Here is a 19,144-nt window from a genome sequence, read left to right as displayed (position 1 = left end):
TGATCTCAGGAGTTTATATATGTGGACTATCTCTATGGTTGGTCACATGATTATTGGAGTTATGGGAAATGTAAATATAAAATCTTTTTCTTTTGGCTGCTGAGAAAAATAAAGCATGGAAAGAGCAGCATAACCTGAGCCTCCGGGCCTGACGTAGAATTGGCCAAAGATGCATTGAGTTCTGCGGGGCGTGCTGCGTTAGGCGAAGCTCACCTGGTCTGTTGACAGGCGGCCATGAAGGATTGGGCAGAGATGCATTGAGCTCTGCGAAGTGTGCACAGTTAGGCGGAAGTTCGAGTTGTGACTGTACCGTTGAGAGGCGGCCATGAAGGATTGGGCAGAGATGCATTGAGCTCTGCGAAGTGTGCACAGTTAGGCGGAAGTTCGAGTTGTGACTGTACCGTTGACAGGCGGCCATGAAGGATTGGGCAGCGGCGCTTTGAGTTCCACGGAGTGTGCTGCATTAGGCGGAAGCTCATCTTGTACCTGTTCTGGTGACAGGCGGCCATGAAGGATTGGGCGGCGGTTCACTGAGCTCCGCGGAGTGTGCGGCGTTAGGCGGAAGCTCATCTTGTACCTGTTCTGGTGACAGGCGGCCATGAAGGATTGGGCGGCGGTTCACTGAGCTCCGCGGAGTGTGCGGCGTTAGGCGGAAGCTCATCTTGTACGTGTTCTGGTGACAGGCGGCCATGAAGGATTGGGCAGCGGTGCACTGCGCTCCGCGGAGTGTGCGGCGTTAGGCGGAAGCTCGCCTCCGCTCTGTTGACAGGCCGCTAATGCTGAGCTGGCGCAGCCGATGGAGCGGCGTTTGGCAGAGTTCAGAGCCGCGCAGAGAAGGGCTAACCTCGGCGGAGACGGGGCAGCCCAGCCGTGCTACGGGATGGGGACCGCTCGCGGGGAGGACCGGGGCCCGCCTCTGGAGCCGGAGGAGAGGAAGGAGCCGCTCAGGCCGGAGGTGAGGACCCGCAGGAGGGATGAGCCCGTCCCGGAGGGGGCAGAGACCCCAGAGCCACGGCAAAGACTCAGCCCTGCGGCCACAGCGCACGAGAGGGGGCGGGTCCGGCCCAGTGGTTTATCCGGGTCCAGCAATGTGCGGTGCACACTGGGACTTGTAGTCCCGCGTACGGCATTATAAAATCTGGACCACAGTTCCCAGAATGCACAGCACAACCTTAGACGGAAACTTGTGAGCTTTGCACACAAGAGAATAGAGACTGGCCCATATGGGCCACCCGTAAATGCACATTTAGGGGGGAGATTGTGTGTCCAGAACAGGAGAACGAGCAGAACTATTCCCACTCCCCCAACTTCCAACCGTGATGGCGAGCACAGAGGGGAGAGCAGAGCCCGCCGCCCCAGACAAGAGCTCAGAGCCCCCCAGAACAGAATAGGGTGCTTCATTGAAGTGAAAGCCGGCTGTTGAATATACCAGACTCAAACTATCAAATACGGTAAATTCGTCGCATCTCTGATGAAGCCCCCAGGAGACACCTTTGCTGTGTTTATTCACTTTAAGCTGTCAACATTACATCATCACACATTGACATTTTATGAAGAGTTGCCTTCTCCTCCGTGGTGGGGCCAGCAGGTAATCCACGGGCATTGCTTTCAAGGAGGGACTGCAGCCTTTTGCCCAGTGATCCTGGTGATTGCTTATTAATGTACATGCCAGATGTGTACAGAACAAAGGGACTTGGGAGTTTGAGGTTATTCTGATGACACTGGACAGACAGACTGTTTGTTTACTTTAAAATAGACAACAGAGTAACACTCCTCTTCAAACAGCAGTACCCGTTCAGTTTCTTCAACCTTGCACTGGTCGTCTAAAGATTTTTCCTGCTTAACTTCCTAGAGAAGGGCCAGCTTGTCAGAATCTTGTAGCTGACCGGATAGCTGTCATAAGTTGCCCTTTCCTCTTAGTGAAGGCAGGCTTGTGAGCTCCTATTATTCCTCCAGCACACCCTGTGCCAGGAGGGAGCACCGCAAGCCACCAGGCACGCTTTCTGCCAACTGGGGCTACAGGTCTCGGAGGCAGGAACAGTCTCTTAATTCGCTCTACACAGAGCCACTAGCCAAGCAGTCTGCATTCAACACTCCCACTAGCTAGAACATGGGTACTCTCAAACATTTTCTCAGGGGTCACAAAGTTTGGTCTGGGATGGGACCGAGGGTCGCACTGATGCCAACAGGGTGGTGGTTGGGCTATATTGACGGTGTGGTGGGTCTAGGGAAGGCAAACATATTCACCCAGTGTCCGAACTGCACAATGTGAAGCCAAACCCTTTGGAATTAATCCCGGGTTCTTTACTTAAACTAATCGGGTGATCCCAGGCAATTCTTTTATTCTCTTTCCCTCTTTTTCTTCATTATCGGTTTTATTTCACTTCTTTGCCTTCATTATCACTTATGAGGATTTCTCTTTCCCTCTTTTTCTTCATTATCGGTCTTATTTCACTTCTTTGCCTTCATTATCACTTATGAGGATCTCAAAATACATGACTTCAGGATGTGTGCTGCACAAAATCTCCGGTGGTTGATTTAACAAGTTATAATGTTGTTTTTGTATAATATAATCGCAGGCTACCCAAAGAGTGCACATAACAACTAACTTGCCTCTTAGTTCACTATTGGCATTGCTCTCAGGGTTGTGGGGAAGAACAAAAGGTTCTAAATTAATGTTTCTAAACTATCATTAAAAAATGCTTCTCAATTCACTGATATAATCTGATGCACTAAAGTGAAAGAGTTCTGTATGTTAATGATATACTCCGTTTCAAATTCTAATATACTTTATCATGCTTTTATACTTTTCCTACAAGATATTTTTTTTAAATGAAGGTGTTTCTACATGTAAGAGTGCAGGACACTCTAGTTACTTCCTTTTTTATCTTACATTAATCTCTAAATAAATGCATGCCTGTTTAACATATTTTTAATGTTAGTGCTGAGTTGAGTCCAGTGCTGGTGTTGCCCAGGGGGCCGCATGTAAAGGTCAGGAGGGCTGTATGTGGCCCTGGGCCCTAGGTTGAGTATCACTGAGATAGAGGATGCACAAACCCGCAGCCAAGAGGAGAGCAAGGCTGTTCCCCAAATCTGTCAGAATGGAATAGTGTAGTCCCCCTTCACTTCTAGAGTAAGGCACGGACCCCCACTTGTAGGTCAGAGAAGAGTTTGCAGTGCTCCCAACAAAAGGAGATTGAAAGATACAGTGGAGAGCATGATTCCTCTCTAGGGGCCTGATTACAAGTAGGCTGAAATGATCTAATCCGATAACAAGGTGTTTGGTATTTATCGGATAACATACTTACTGCATACACTGACGTTTTGGGGAATACCAAGTAGACTTTGCTCCTTACTGTACCAAAATATATATATGACCTGGTAAAGCCCACTCATATTTTAAGTGTATCCGTAATGAGAGATGGAGAGGTATTGAAGTAAATTATCTTAAAGAAAAACATATATCACATCTTGCTGTACCTGACTGCTGAAATACAAGCAGTATGCTTAAGTAGTTTGGTTACAGAATTACTGAGCATGGTAAGAATGTCTCAGCCAAACTAGAAAAGTTGTTAAGACAAAATAACCGCTTTTATCAAGTGTTCACAATACTTTAATACTGAAAAGGCTGCAGAAAGCTTGCTGTAGAACTTCATGTAAAAGTTCCACTTTTGAGTTCTCTTTATTGTGCCCTGAGACAATGGTAGGCTACTGGGCACCATGGTCGGTCCTGTAATTCACCACTGGGGTCCCAGCCAGCACCATCTGGGTACAAGATATGATACCAAACCCTATATAGCATTCACATACAAAGCGTAGCTCAATGTTGTCCTGTGACAGTATCACTTTCTTCTTCTTTTGGGAGCCCTCAGGTTAACTGCTGTGGTTTTTAGATTGAGAACAGCAGCGTACAAGCGCTGATTTTCCGACGTGTTGGTATGTATCTGGGCTTTTAACAACACCCACCGCACGCCCATCACTGTCAATCGTTGATGGGCTTACCTTTCAAAAAATCCTTTCATTTTGTTGGTAAATGCTTTACCTTTGTCCCTCCTTAGGGCGGTTTTGTTAACGCCTTGGCCATCGCTCCTGTTACTTGGCTAATTGCACTTATGCTGATATGTTCGACTGCGAGCGAACTTCTTTTTCCTTTTGTGTCTCTTCATGCTGATGCTCATGGCAGCCGTCGGCTCACTTATGTGAAACCGTATTACTTTCATTTTTTTTAATTAGTTGTTTACTGATCATGTCTTTGGCGTGTGTTGTACTTATTTCTGTCGTATGCCTTTTCTGCCCTCTTTTGTTTTTCACTATGGGGGTACTACGGTACTGCTTAGAAACGGCGCACAAACCAAAATCCTCCCTGCCTATCAGGAGCGAAGGTTGCTGAGCCGGCCCCCGGTTTCAATCGCTTTAAAAAACAAGAGCTTTAACGAAAACCATCCCCATCTGTTCTTCCAGGGAAGTTTCCGCTGCTTGCCTGCAGCCCATAAATATCGCCTTTCGTGTGAGCTTGTTACATTAGTTGCTAGTTCTGATATGACTAGTTCATGTTCCTCGCAGCAGGCACATTAACCTTCTGCGCTACCTTATAATTAGTCCAAGCATCCACTAGAGAAAAGTACGTTCTCTCTCCAGAGTTATTTTACCATTTAAAAATTAAATGCAGTCTGTGATCTGCGTACAACACGTTCTTTGCAATAGCCACTTTAACTCTCTGCACTGCCTCATAATAATTCCAAGCTTCATCTCTTGCTTACAGCGCTGCATTTAGTATGACCAAAAGAGATACTTGGGAAAGTCATAACAAAACCAAAACGAAAGCGCACCACAAACAACGGAAAATTTGCTTCTTTGCAATTTCAAATTAGCCTGCTTCAGTATTCAGTACTCGTAAAAGCATATGCAGCAGTTATTAGCGTGCGGTGTAAAGTGATAACTGAACCTAGAAAAAACATACTTTTCGTTTATACTAATAAGGCAATTGTGGTTCTCGTAAGCTAAAAACATAAAGCTCATGGCTTAGCTATCAACGAAGAATAAATCAGCCTTCTGTGTAGAGTAACAGCTTGATCTAAAGAAGACACACTTGTTGTGTTTGCAGTGCTTAATTTGAGCTGGTGAGTTCCGATGCAGGGCTCAAATTTTTGTTAAAGGGATATCAGTTATTTTTCTGCCTCACTGATATACTGTGGGCAAAGTAAAGAATAATTTATTAGAAATGCAAATTCTAACATGTGAAAATGCCCTTCCGCTCCAAACTATAAACAAGCTGTCAGGCTGGAAGTTTAAACAGCAAGATGTTATCATGTTGCAGAAAATATTTTTGAACACAGTGACATGAGTCACTCTTTGCTCATAAACACTGTGAAATACAGCAAATCAACATAAAAAAGACTGTTGGGGAGGTGAAAGTTTAATGTGAAAAACAAAAGCAGAGAGCAGAAACACTAGCATGTATGTGTTTGTGAAAGGGCAGCATCACCCGGATGAAAGACTGTAAATGTCTGGCTTGCTCTGTAGACAGCAGCGATGTTATCAAATGCTATAAAACTTTGGGGAGTTAATCACACCTAAACAGTGTAAAATGCAGCCAAACACCATATGGGACACACCAGTAAAACAACACGTAAACATAAATATTAAAAAGAAAGAATTGTATTAATATGCAGGCATTAGCTTATAAAAAATATTTATTTTCTGTGGCCAGTGTGTTCCGCGGTTCAACTATAGTTTTTAAGTGGAAATTGTGTATTTTGTAAGCACATATTTGTAGGAAGCTGGCCTGGTTTGTGGTGGATACCTGTGGTACTTAAACACATTATACCAGGTCCAGGTATCCCTTATTAGTGAAATGTAGACAGTGTCTAGAAGCCAGGCTCTCTAGGGGTACTGTGGAGGAGTAGCAAAGGCCTAACTAGGAGACACGCAAAGCTCATGCAATATCACTGCAGTCACACAGTACTTACACACATGAAAGAAAATACTCAGTGTTACAAAAATAAAGGTACTTTATGTTGGTGACACAAATACCAAAAATACCATAGAGACTATACTCTCTTAGGAGGTAAGTAATACACAAATGACATACACTAGTATGCAGAAATAGGCAAGAAAACAGTGCAATTAGTGAAAATCACAATAGTTAGAAATGGGCCTAGGGGGAACACAAACCATATACTAAATAAATGGAATGCGAATGTCGGTTTTCCACCTAGGCAAATGTAGTGTGGAGAGTGGTGCTGGGAGTACTAGAAACCCCCAAATGTAAGTACTAGAACCCCCCCAGTACCCAGGAAAGCAGGAGTAAAACACAGTAACTTTCCCAGAAGACACACAGACATGAGAAAAAAGATTATGCAAGAACCAGAAGAGACTGCAAGACACCAACAGTGGATTCCTGGATCTGATGACCTGTGGAAGAAGGGTACCAAGTCCAAGAAGCACAGAAGAGTCCAGGAAGAACAGGAAACCCTACTAACCTGGATGAAGGTGCAAAAGAAGAACCACCAGTGGAGAAGAACTGTCAGGATTGTACCCAAGAAGACAGCGTCGGGTTCCTGGTTGGTGCAAGTGATGTCCCACGCTGGATGGAAGATTGCAGTCTGGTTTGCGTCGCCGAAGTCTACACACAAGCCTTGGTAAACGCAAAGCTCATGGTTAGCTGAAAATGGTGCTGCCCAGGACCAGGTGGACTCTACCCAGGAGGGGGAATCACAGGGGTCTCTCAGCAACTCAGAGAGCCCACAGAAGACCAGGCACAGGAGTCCCACAGCACAGGGACAAAGAAGGTGCAAAAGGAGGCCCATGCAGCACTATAACAAAGGCTCCCATGCCGCCGGACAACCACTCAGGAAGCTGAGCGTCACAGGATGGAGTGCTGGGGGCTGGAGCTGCACAGTGCACAAAGAACTTCGTGGAAGGACACCAACAAGCCTTGGCAACTGCAAAACACGCGGTGCATGGGGGTACTGTCTTGTGTGGCAAGGCAAGCTCTTACCTCCACCAAAGTTGGACAGTAGGACGTCAGGACCACTTCAGTCCACCAGCCGTGATGCAGGATCTACACAGCTCAGCAGGTGTGGGGATCCACGGCACTGGTCGGGGGAGTGATACCTTCACCCCTAGGGAGATTCCTTTGCTCTTTTGGCGCAGGCTGAAGACAGGCTGTCCTCTGAGGATGCACAACTGGGAATCAGTTGCAGTTTCTGGCAGGAACTGAAGATACAAAGTTGCAGAATTCGTCTTGGCCTCTTTGTCGCAGTTTGTAGAGTTCCTGGAGGGTCCAGATGCAGTTTCTTCGGTGAGAAGGTGAAGTGGAGGATGCAGAGGAATCCTGCTGGAGTCTTGCAATCCAGATCTGAAGAATCACCCAAAGAAGAGATCCTAAATAGCCCTGAAAGAGGGATTGGTCACCTAACCAGGTAAGCTCCTATCAGGGGAGGGCTCTGACGTTACCTGCTGGCACTGGACACTTAGATGCTCCAAGAATTCCCTGCCATCCTTGGAAACAAGATGGCAGTACCCAGGGACCCTCTGGAGGAGCTCTGAGCACCACCCCTGGGGTGGTGATGGACAGGGGAGTGGTCACTCCTCTTTCCTTGGTCCAGTTTCGTGCCAGAGCAGGAACTGGGGGTCCCTTAACTGGTGTAGACTGGATTATGCAAGGAGGGCACCAAATGTGCCCTTCAAAGCATTTCCAGGGCTTGGGGAGGCTACTCCTCCCAAGCCTGTAACACCTATTTCCAAAGGGAGAGGGTGTAATACCCCTCTCCCAAAGGAAATCCTTTGTTCTGCCTTCCTGGGCTTGAGCTTTTCAAGCAACAGGAGGGCAGAAACCTGTCTGGGTGGTGGCAGCAGCCTGGGCTGCCTGGAATCCCTCAGAAGGCTGAAATGGCAATACTGGGGGTCCTCTAAGGAGCCCCCAGAGTGCATGGAATCATACAACCACTGTTTGCAAAAGCCTTTGGGGTAGGATTCCAACATGTTTGATTCCAAACATGCCTATGTTCCGGGTTACCATTATGTAGCTGGACATAGGTAGTGACCTATATCCAGTACACGCATAAAATGGCGTTCCTGCACTCACAAAGTCCTGGAAAATGGTCCTGGAGGTGGTGGGGCACCTCTGCTATTGCAGGGGTGCCCTCACACGCAGGTACTCTGCAGCCAGCCCTCAGGGCTGGAGGGCGTACCATAGGGGTGACTTATATGTGACCTGGTGCAGTGTAAATGGCAGTGAAAGGGTGCATGCACCTTTGCACGCAGGCTGCAATGGCAGCCCTGCAGAAGCCTTTGCATGGCCTATCCATGGGTGGCAAAATATATGCTGTAGCCCATAGGGATCCCCTGAAGCCCCAATGCCCTGGGTACCTAGGTACCATATACTAGAGACTTATAAGTTGGGACCAGTATGCCAATTGTGGGTGAAATACTGGGTTACAAGTATGAAGCAACCAAAGTTAGAGGAGAGAGATCATAATCTCTGGGATCCTGGTTAGCAGGATCCCAGTGAACACAGTCAAGCAACCTGCCATCAGGCAGAACATGGGGGTAACCACGACAAAAACAGTGTACTTTCCTACAATATTTGCTTTCAGTAAACACATTAGCGTGCTTCAATTAAGCTTTGCCCAATTAAACACTGCTAAATAGCAACATTTTCATTTTTTGCTGCAGATAGAGAAAGAAGGTAAATGGAAGTGCTTTAGTTTTATGCAGGGCAAGTAGAATTATATGGCAGGAAAAGATGAAATTATGAGGCAGGGTTGACCAATTTATGTGCAAGAAAAGTCCGGTTATGAATTTACAATGTCAGTAGCTATAACTCAAGAAAATGTGAGACCTACTGCATTGCAAATGCTTGTTTACTATCTGGCAGCGGATGTGGCTGAGGTGCAAGTTGTAAATAAGCTGTTATCGAGATGAATGCACTGGTAATGATGGATCAACGAGGGACTGCTCTTTAGTACTTCACTGTGTGGTAACGAGGCAGAGCGGTCTGAGGCCACTCGAGGAGGGTATGTAGGTTCAGACACTCAGGGTATTGTAAGACACTTTAAAATCCTTTAATAAAGGATTGCATGTCATTGGTTTACTTTATAAAGACAGATACTTTAATATAGACAAGAACAGTATTTTACAAACAAAGCAGTGATTATCACTGTCCCATGTCCCTGCAGCATTTGCTCTCCAGAATGGCCCTTCTGTGACTAGGAGCGGATAACTAGAACACTGTCAATGTAACTTTCAAGGGAAAGGCGTCTCTTCTAAAGAGAGAAGCCACACAACAGCAGTGCATCTGGTGGACATAGTGACCGCACTCCAAGCAATGGGGATGTGCACCTACTGGAAGAAGAAGCGCCTCGACTAAAAGTGGCAGGACCTCTTTGAGCTGGAGATAAAAGATGCAAATAAATAAAAGATTCAGCAACCCATGGAACGTTGCTATTTTAAAGGTGACACCCCCAACAGGAATCTAAGCATGTGACATGGAGAAACCAATGCACGTCTGCATAATAATGTGCATTTGGGAAATTACCCCCTTGGACCTTGTGACTGAATCTAGGATTGCCTACCCTGGAAAGTGTTGCAATGTAGCCTCTGTGAGCTTTCAAGATTTGGATTCTGGTGCACCTGAAAAACATTACTAAGTGTAGATGTGATTTTTACCCTGTCTGACCCTAATGTCTTGTCACTGGAAAAAATTATTATCATGAGAAGAAATAATGAAACCCAGTAGTGGTAGAGAGGCCAATCACGGGGTTTGTCACAACACCCTGTCCTCCCTCATGGGTCAGTTTTACCTGGTCCAGGAGAAGTGTTCAGTGGCCACAGACAACATGGTCCTGTCTTTACAGATGTCGATCACAACAGGAAGGGTGGGAGGCCATGGTAAGTTTCCAAAGTGGCTTATAGATTTCATGTTCTTGACCCGGATAACACCTTTATTAGCATTTCACGTGTGGGGAAGAAAAAGATAACTAACGTCATGAGGCTGTTGAAAGAGGAACATTGGCCAGTTCGATTAATACTAATTGCATTAAGGATTGTTAATAGCTTCTTGCTGAATTCCTCAGATATCATCCTTCGGATAAAACAAACACACCCTTTGTGCCACATTGCCAGATTTAGGAATGAGAGACCATTAGGCCCATAGCCCGCTTTGTATCCTTCTCTAAAGAGCCCATCAGCATTGGTGTGTCCCCTTCCTCTATGAAGCATCATAGCAATGGAATAGGAAAGAATGTGGACTCCTAAGCTCTTATCTCCTTCACAGGAGTAGGGATTGCTTCAGGAAACTGAAATTGGATGATCCTGCTCTTAGAGTGTTAGTGGTAACTGTGGGGGAGTAGAGAGTTGCAGGAGAAGAGGGATGCCCTGATAATCCAGGCACTTATCTTTTTGTGTCTGGTAGACCAGCTGCTAGACATCTGAGACACATTGCAGTGGTGCATGATGATAGAGGTCCTAATCCAGGGAAGTGACCTGAAGCACCGCTTCTTCCTCACTTGCCATCATCCTGCAAAAGAGTCCTGCAGTACATCGTGTGGCATGCCAGTTTACCATATTCATATGCTCTCTGCGTATTGGAACTCAGTGCATGGCTGTGGCACAACAAGCACTGTTTGGACTGCATGTAGTGGAGCATGAGCTTTTATCCTGTCTGCCGGTAGCACCTGGACTCTCCTCATCCATGCGCCGTCAGCCATCATGGAAAAGGAACTGGAGCTCTTGCAATCGCTTTCCTCCAGAATTGAAGTAAACATTATTCAAGAACACGATCCGGTCCAAGATCTGCTCTTCCTTGTGAGTGTGTTAGTTTATAATCTGACTGAACACCAGTCCACTGTTTGAAACGGTGCGTAAAAGTTCTTGTGTAGCGCTGGGAACCAAGCGAGTGTTGAATCATGAGCTTGTGCCCAATGAAGCAGGTAATAAGTGAATTCTACTGCTGAGGTAGGGTAACAGTACTTGAAGTGATGTGTCTTCGCTTTCTTCCTGAATTGATTGGAGGAGGATCAGGGCACTTCTATTGTCAGCGGGGATGGTGTTTCCTAGGCTTGGCTGTGTGGAAACCAAACACCTGGCTTCTGAATTTTTTCCTATTGTACATCTTCGTTTTAAGTCTGGGGATGTCTGTCTGAGGTGGTGTACTTTGCCAGGTATATTGGGGTTTTGTTTCTTATGGCCTTTTAGGTGATTAAGCTAGTTATGAAGATGATATTCGTCCGAAGGAGGAGTCCCTTCAGAGCTGGAATGTTATGATCGAACTTCTTCAAAAATCGTGAAATGACCAGTAACGTTGCCATTGGTGATTTCTTTAAAGCACAAGGTTTGCCTATTTCCAGCTTGGAGGGATACTGATTCTTTATGGCCAAGTGCCTCAAGGTATTTGGCCTTTTCTGTATCATCCTGTTGTATTAAGCATGTCATTGGAGAAATAATCCTGTATAGTGTCACAAATAATTCCGGACATTGTCTAGTTTCTTGGATCGTGCCAAATACACAATGGTTTTAAAAATCTCTTTCGCTTTGTTTATTTTTATTTTTTTATTTGTTTTAATATATTCATATTTGAATCTTGTTATTCCCTTCTTATATCTTTCATACACAGGATTCTGTGTTAAGATTTTTATTATTTTTCTCCAAGTCGGTCCTCTGGTTTATCGTTTTGGCTTTTTCTTAAAAGGTTTTTGGATTCATTTTCCTATCTTTTGAATTCCTGTGCAAACCGTTTATCCAGCCCATATGGTTCTAGCAGATTTCAAAGGGGCGACTGTATTTCAATAATTCTTAAGGGTAAAGTTGTAGCTGGACGCACTATCAGACCAGACTCACCCTAAGTTGGGGTTACTCTACTCAGATCTCTTCTTGGGAGAATGATCTTATATTGGGATTATTTCTTTAGACTGTTTTTTGATCATTAGATGGAGTTGTGTATGTACAGAAGATGATGGATTGTGCGGTTGAGGTTGATTATTCCTGCATACATGCCCAGAACTGTATTAGTCATGATCCTGTCGAAAGTGTTCCCCTCCATGTGAGTTTGTGAAATTACAATCCGACTGAGCACTAAGCTTCCTAAGAGGTAGGAGACTTCACATGCTCCTTTGTCTGCTGAGTTTGTAAACCACAAATGAAAATACCCCCAAAAGAGACAAAGACAGGGATTGTTCCATCAGTTCAGACGTAAAAATATAATTATTTATGATAACGGAGCTTATAAGGTTGTGTGAAGAGTTGATTAGAGTGAACCCCTCCCCTTTTCTCCCATAAAATGGCAAATCTAAAAATATCATGTGTCTCAGGTGGGTCTGCCAGATAATAATGTTGGGACCAAAGGCTTCCTGCAGCCAAGCTTCAGTGATAAAGATAAGATGTAGATTACAGTCTGTGGATCTTTTCAGCTCAATATCATGAGCTCGGATTGATCTTACATCAACCAAGGTACATTTCAGACTATCCTTGGCTGCAGCTTTGTGCATTATCTGCCACTGAAATGCAGAAAGCGAGTCAAGGACACAGTAAATGCAGATTTAGATGATGTCTGTCTACTGCTCCCCTGTGTTGCCGACCCAGGATGCGCATTTCGGACAAGCGCTTGTGGTGTTCATCTACATGTTGTTGAGCTAAAATCTTTATCCAGCCATCCCTCTGCCTCGCAGCAGGCCCTGGATCTTCACCAGGCAATTCTATATTATTTTATAGCGGTCCCTGCCGAACAAGCCAGCACAAAATGTCAGTACCAACCCCACTGGGCTTCTCTATGACCTTCTCTCTTCTTCAGGAGCAGAAAGAAGTTTCTGATAAGATCCCATGTCTAGTTAGGTTACTCATTTCGACTCCAAAAGAAGAGTGTGCAGCAGAGAGGAGTGTTACCAGTGCCACAGCTGTTGCCATCCCAGCCTTGTTAGGCCTGGTCAACTAAGCTTAGGAACCACAGGGACTTGTAACTCAGCTAATCAAAACTGACAGTCCAAGACGAAGACCAAAGGGGTGCTTGAGATGTCTTTCTCTTGTGAGCTTGTTCTTTTTGATCACCATCAGACAGATTCTCACCACACCCTACCCAAGGATGATAGAGGCTACTTGGCCCATCAATCAATCAATCAAAGAAATTTGTAGAGCGTGCTACTCACCTGTGAGGGTCTTAAGGCGCTGGGGGGGAAGGATGGGGGGGTGCCAGGGATGGTCACTGGTCGAACAGCCAAGTCTTAAGGTTCTTTCTGAAGACCAGTAGGTCTTTGTTTTGCGAAGGTTGGTGGGGAGGGAGTTCCAGGTTTTGGGGGCGAGGTAGGAGAAAGACCTGCCTCCTGTGGTGGTGTGCTGGATGCAGGGGACTGTGGCTAGGGCGAGGTCGGCTGATTGGAGGTTGCGTGTGGGAGTGTGGAAGTTTACTCTTTCATTGAGGTAGGTTGGGCCGGTGTTGTGGAGGGATTTGTGTGCGTGGATGAGGATCTTGAATGTGATTCTCTTGTCTATGGGGAGCCAGTGTAGGGATTTGAGGTGTGGTGAGATTCGTTCGTGTCGGGGGAGGCCAAGGACGAGGCGCGCGGCTGTGTTCTGGATTCTTTGGAGTTTGCGTTTCAGTTTGAGTGTGGTGCCGGCATAGAGGGCGTTGCCGTAGTCCAGTCTGCTGCTGATGGGTGCGTGGGTGACTGTCTTTCTGGTTTCTGGGGGGATCCATTTGAAGGATTTTTTTAGGGTGCGGAGTGTGTGGAAGCAGGAGGAGGTTAGAGCATTGATTTGCTGTGTCATGGCCCATGTGCTCAGCGTGCATCATCTGAAGGACTGAAACACCCTTTCTTTATGCAAGGATCATGCGGTAATGAATGATTCTCCCACAAAGTTTAGGAAGAACATTTGTGAGGACTACAAATGGCAGAGACTGTTTTTCAGACCAGCATGCATTGATTCTCTGAACTGTAACATCAGCCCTCATCAGAGCCGATCTAGTCATTTCAACAGTAGTTTGTGTTCATCCACAAAGTATAACCACCCATGGAGCTCTCCGGCACAGACAACCACTTTTGCGTGCCACAGAAAACACTCTTTTATGAACCAGGTACACAACATGATATTTTTGTTCACTTGAATGCATTGTAAATTTTGGTTAGGGACTTCAGAATTGGCAAAACCCACTTTCTAATATTGGCAAGAGATGTTCTGTCATGGGAAGTTGAGGAAAGGTGAGCCAAGTCCTGGAGCGGTTACTGCAACTCCACGACACTATTGCCAGCTTCCAAGGACAGATCCAGATCTTTGATTGCCAAATCTTCATAATCACAGTGCCGTAGGTTTCTGCTGAGCCCAACGCATTAGTACAACAGGAATTTCTTGTTGAATGGCACTGAAATACTTGGCAAAAATGTCTGTGGGTCTGTTTTCTTCTTTTATTTGTGAGTTTCCCCTACTTCCTGCTTATTAAAGTTGTATTCATCCTTAAAAGAAATAGCACTGAGTGGTCATTGTCCTTTTATTGTTTGTGATTACCGTGTCATGCTCCACCTGCACCCCAGCCTGAGTCACACCGTTGCCTGCGCATGTCAGCTACTCTCTGAGGATCAAGCATGCACTGGTACCTTAGTCCTTGGGACACTAAGGAGACAATAGCGGGCTCAGTATCTGCAGAAAAGGTCCATTGTCAGTTCTCGCGTCACTGTTTGAATGGATTTTTGTTATGCATGCTCTAGCTGTGTGCTTGGCATTTAAGCTTGTGCACAGTATTTCCCTCTCTGCCTCTGTCCTTCAGGGAGGATCAGCTGTAGGGGGGAGATGGTCATTATATGTCGTCGTCCCTCTTTTCAATGCCTCCATCCTAAAGGTTTTAAGAAATACTCAATGTCTGTTGGTATTGTATCACCTTAGTGGGCTGCCTGCTGTGTTCTCTCAGTCCATCAAATGACGCACCCCCTTCAGTTTTCCCCATACTCCTGTTCCCACCTTTAACAATTGTGTCACTAAGTAGTTCATGCTTCTTGGTATTTACTCTTGAAAACCTCCCCTGTGTCTAAAATACAAAACTAACAACCAGCTTAGAAAAAAAACAATCTGATAATTTGTTTTGCCTTCAATGTGTTGACATGTTCCCTTTAGGAACTTTTAACCTTGAATTTATTTTTTTATTAGTTCATTTATTAGATTCAAGGAATGGTAGCCAAAGGTGTTATTCCATTTAAATATGTGTGGATCAGGTTTGTTTTTTGTGTAGCCTGTTTCTCTTTATTCCTGCTTCTAAAGTCATATGCAAACGAGACATGGGTACAGTAACCAGATTATATTTAAACATTTCCCAACATTTGTTCTTGCCTTTCGGCGTGTTTTCAAGAAGTGTTTCTCTGATTTCCAGTATTCCCTCCGCTAATTGGCTTCTCTTGTGTTCTAGATAGCACCAGTACTCCCGACCAGTTCTTTTGAAGATGGTTCATACCCTCAGCAGTCAAAGCCGGTTAGCTCTCTACTAACAAAGACGCTTCTTCTAAAGTTTCTCCTCTGGTTGGTTCTTCTGGGCCTGTTTGTGGAACTGGAGTTTGGCCTGGTGTACTTTGTTCTGTCCATGTTTTATTGGATATATGAAGGAATGCGTGGGCCTGGAGAGAAGAAACCCGGGGAGAAGAGTGCATACTCGGTCTTCAACCCAGGTTGTGAGTCCATCCAAGGAACTCTGACTGCTGAACAGCTTGAAAGGGAACTACAGTATCGACCCTTGCTTGGTTTTTAGGTCTTCATTTCCCAGAAGGTTGGCTGCGAAATAAACAAAAAGCATCACTTTGTGTGCCTTAATACTAGGCAAGACCAAAGGACCAACACCTCTTTGAAAGTCATGTCAACTTGCAAAGAATGGCAGACAGAGCAGTTGCTGGATGCGTTTTATACATCAGTACATACTACGGAGACTGGTGGGGCTGGCACATGGGTGGTGGGTGGGCGTCTCTACACAAAAGGCACCTATATACTAAAATAAAGAAATAGTTACTTACTTTGCTTGCTGCTGGACGCGTCCTCCTAGCTCCGTTCCGGTGTTCTTCTTCTCTGTCTCCTCCAGGCTTCAGCGCTGGCCCCAGCCATCTCCCCTAACCAATCCTGGTGCTGCTGTCATGCTTATAACCAGCATGAGAGAAGCACCAGGATTGGATGGAGTGGCCTTTCAGCGCTTTCAAGGGCACTGGAGGGCTGTGCTTGCTCTCAAACTAGAATTCTAAAGCAGCTGGGTTAGAGAGTTTTTTAAAATGCGCATGTCTGGCTGGCTGTTGGAAAGCAGCTGGCCAAAGTGACATGCACACTCTAAACTTGATTGCACAACCCACCACTCCTCCCTGCAATGACCCTGCCCCCTCCTGACACTCAGTTCGGGATGGGTTGGTGAGAAATAAAATGGTAATAAATTACCTTTATAACCATTTTAATTTTAATCTCTGGGGCTTTCTGGGGGCGTTTTTGTTAGTGAGACGAAGCTTCTCTACCCTTATGGAGAAGCCGCTGTTGCATCGATGTATACTGGTAATGCAACTTTGCTGCTGGACATTCTGTTATTCCATAAACATTGGGAGGTCATCTGCATTGTATGTTATTAACTGTGCAGACGGTTAGCTTGGAACATTGATTGTATTTTAGTTCTATGCAGTGTATTTCAGTTATAGTTTGCCTCTAACTAAACAAGTTTTGCAAACTCATTAATTGTGTTAAGCTCCAGGACCACTACATTTTTAAATGCTTAAGTCAATGTCAGTAACTACATAATAACATTCACAATATTTGGTGTTAACGGTGTTCACTGTTTAATGAAAATAAGAAGCTAGCCCTCCTTGCCTAGATGGGAAAGAGTGACCCATCTAAATAATGGAGGGAATTTAAAGTTACACTGCACCCACCTTTTGTAGTAGTTCATGTTGTGTCAATGGAATTCGATCTCCAACCGTCATGCATTATTAACCTTGGTTGAATTAGAATGGCCTTGCTGTGCGGCACTGAACACTCCTATCAAGACAAAGTGAAAAGAAGTGGACACACTGTTAAATGTTTGAAAAAGGTAGGGAAATGATCATGTTGTCGATACATATTTTAAAAACACACAGTAAAGGATTGGTTTGTTGTTCTGCTTGTCGGTTCTTGGCAAATATTGTCCTGGGTTATTTTATATATAGAATTTTGTTGAAAGGATTGCACGAAAGTCACTGAATTTATTTTTTCTATAACTTCAGGGAAGGCGCTAGAAAACATGCAACCATGTGCTAGAAATTGGATTTGTTAGTATGAAAAGCAGAAAAGTGCCATGAAGAGAAATTCCAAAGCAACTGATGCCTGCACCGGCTCCACTGAAGATTGGAAAACCCTGCTCAAATGATCTACAAGCTGGGTCTCCCTGCCTCGAAAGTGATCTGCTTGAAGAGACAGGAGATTGATTTCTGCCCAGGAGAATATCTCCTGCACCAGAGACAACAATGATTCCACTCTTAAGCCCCCTGCACGGTTCATTTAGGCTTCCACCACATTGTTGTCTTGTTTTTTATCAAATATTGTGTCCCTTCAGAACTGGGGAGAAATGTAGAAGCACTTAGTGTACTGTCTCCAACTCTCCCCAACTGCTTTTGTACCACAGACCAGATTCCCTGGATCAGCTGACAGTCCAGAATGTCTCCAACCTATCCCACTTGCATCCATGGTCAAGATTTTGGGAGAGTACTCCATAGAGACCGCTTTAGGTAAATTCAACTGATCCACCCTAAACTGCAGTTCTTGCTCAGCATTGCCCACCGGGATCTTGTTCTTGTACTGCATTGGTTTGAGCTCCCATTGGTTCAACAGATGGGTGACCAGCGGACAGAGAGGTGCCCTCACTTGTGGTATAATCAGCACTTCTGAAACCATCAACCTTTGTACTGTCAATCATTTCCTCACTCTTGGGGATTCTTTTGCCAAACAGGATTAAATAAAATGTCATTTTCTGCTGCCTGGCTGTTGGCACCCTGCCCAAGTTTGTCCTGAAGAGTGAGCCTCTATACCGCACGTCCTCAGTTGGAGTCAGATGGAGAGGTTTCCTGCGGTTTCGCAAAAACCTGTGTTCTTCCAATACCCCAAAATCCCTCCACTTATTGTGCTTCCCTAAAAACATGAAGAAGGAAAGAGCCAGTCTTCAAGGTAAGGGAAGCCCACAAGGCTTTAGCATGAGTTACTCCCACTAACAGCCCTCAGGGATGACTTTATTACATTCTTCAGCCACAAGCCATAGATTACTTCCAACAGTGCCTTCCATTTAGGTGGAGCCTTGGACATTGGCCTAGGGTGAAAAAATACGACCAGTCTTTCTTGCAACGGTATCCGATAATCCTGTTAGACAATTTCCACTACGCATTGGTCCGTCACAGAAGCTTTGCACTTGTCATGCAATTTCAGCATTCTGCCACCCACTGTGAGAAAGTAGCCTCTTTCTAGCCTTGTTACCCCCACTTTTGGCCTGTTTGTGAGTGTATGTCAGGGTGTTTTCACTGTCTCACTGGGATCCTGCCAGCCAGGGCCCAGTGCTCATAGTGAAAACCCTATGTTTTCAGTATGTTTGTTATGTGTCACTGGGACCCTGCTAGTCAGGACCCCAGTGCTCATAAGTTTGTGGCCTATATGTGTGTGTTCCCTGTGTAGTGCCTAACTGTCTCACTGAGGCACTGCTAATCAGAACCTCAGTGGTTATGCTCTCTCATTTCTTTCAAAATTGTCACTAACAGGCTAGTGACCATTTTTACCAATTTACATTGGCTTACTGGAACACCCTTATAATTCCCTAGTATATGGTACTGAGGTACCCAGGGTATTGGGGTTCCAGGAGATCCCTATGGGCTGCAGCATTTCTTTTGCCACCCATAGGGAGCTCTGACAATTCTTACACAGGCCTGCCACTGCAGCCTGAGTGAAATAACGTCCACGTTATTTCACAGCCATTTTACACTGCACTTAAGTAACTTATAAGTCACCTATATGTCTAACCTTTACCTGGTAAAGGTTAGGTGCAAAGTTACTTAGTGTGAGGGCACCCTGGCACTAGCCAAGGTGCCCCCACATTGTTCAGAGCCAATTCCCTGAACTTTATGAGTGCGGGGACACCATTACACGTGTGCACTACATATAGGTCACTACCTATATGTAGCTT

The 19,144-nt window shown here is 45.2% G+C and overlaps 1 protein-coding gene across 2 annotated transcripts; it reads left to right on the top strand.

Annotated features, from left to right (window-relative positions):
- Window positions 1-424: 424 nt before the first annotated feature.
- Window positions 425-17,120, top strand: SAYSD1 (SAYSVFN motif domain containing 1). Of its 2 annotated transcripts, none has more exons than XM_069236327.1 (2): window positions 425-955; window positions 15,389-17,120. In XM_069236327.1, exons 1-2 carry the CDS (start codon window positions 797-799, stop codon window positions 15,722-15,724), a joined length of 495 nt encoding a protein of 164 aa, XP_069092428.1. In that variant the 5' UTR covers window positions 425-796; the 3' UTR covers window positions 15,725-17,120. The 2 variants fall into 2 exon arrangements, with proteins under 2 accessions (XP_069092428.1, XP_069092429.1); XM_069236328.1 differs by lacking the exon at window positions 425-955 and adding an exon at window positions 976-1,588.
- The last annotated feature ends 2,024 nt before the right edge of the window (window positions 17,121-19,144 follow it).

The sequence above is a fragment of the Pleurodeles waltl genome, chromosome 5, assembly GCF_031143425.1.
Source record: "Pleurodeles waltl isolate 20211129_DDA chromosome 5, aPleWal1.hap1.20221129, whole genome shotgun sequence".
Lineage (NCBI taxonomy): Eukaryota > Metazoa > Chordata > Amphibia > Caudata > Salamandridae > Pleurodeles > Pleurodeles waltl.
Note: the sequence above shows the minus strand (reverse complement) of the source record. Positions and strands in the feature narration are given on the sequence as shown.

Coding starts and splice junctions, on each gene's coding strand:
- SAYSD1 (XM_069236327.1), top strand. CDS start 797: ATGGAGCGGCGTTTGGCAGAGTTCAGAGCCGCGCAGAGAAGGGCTAAC. Junction 956..15,388: donor AGGAGCCGCTCAGGCCGGAG/GTGAGGACCCGC, acceptor CTTGTGTTCTAG/ATAGCACCAGTACTCCCGAC.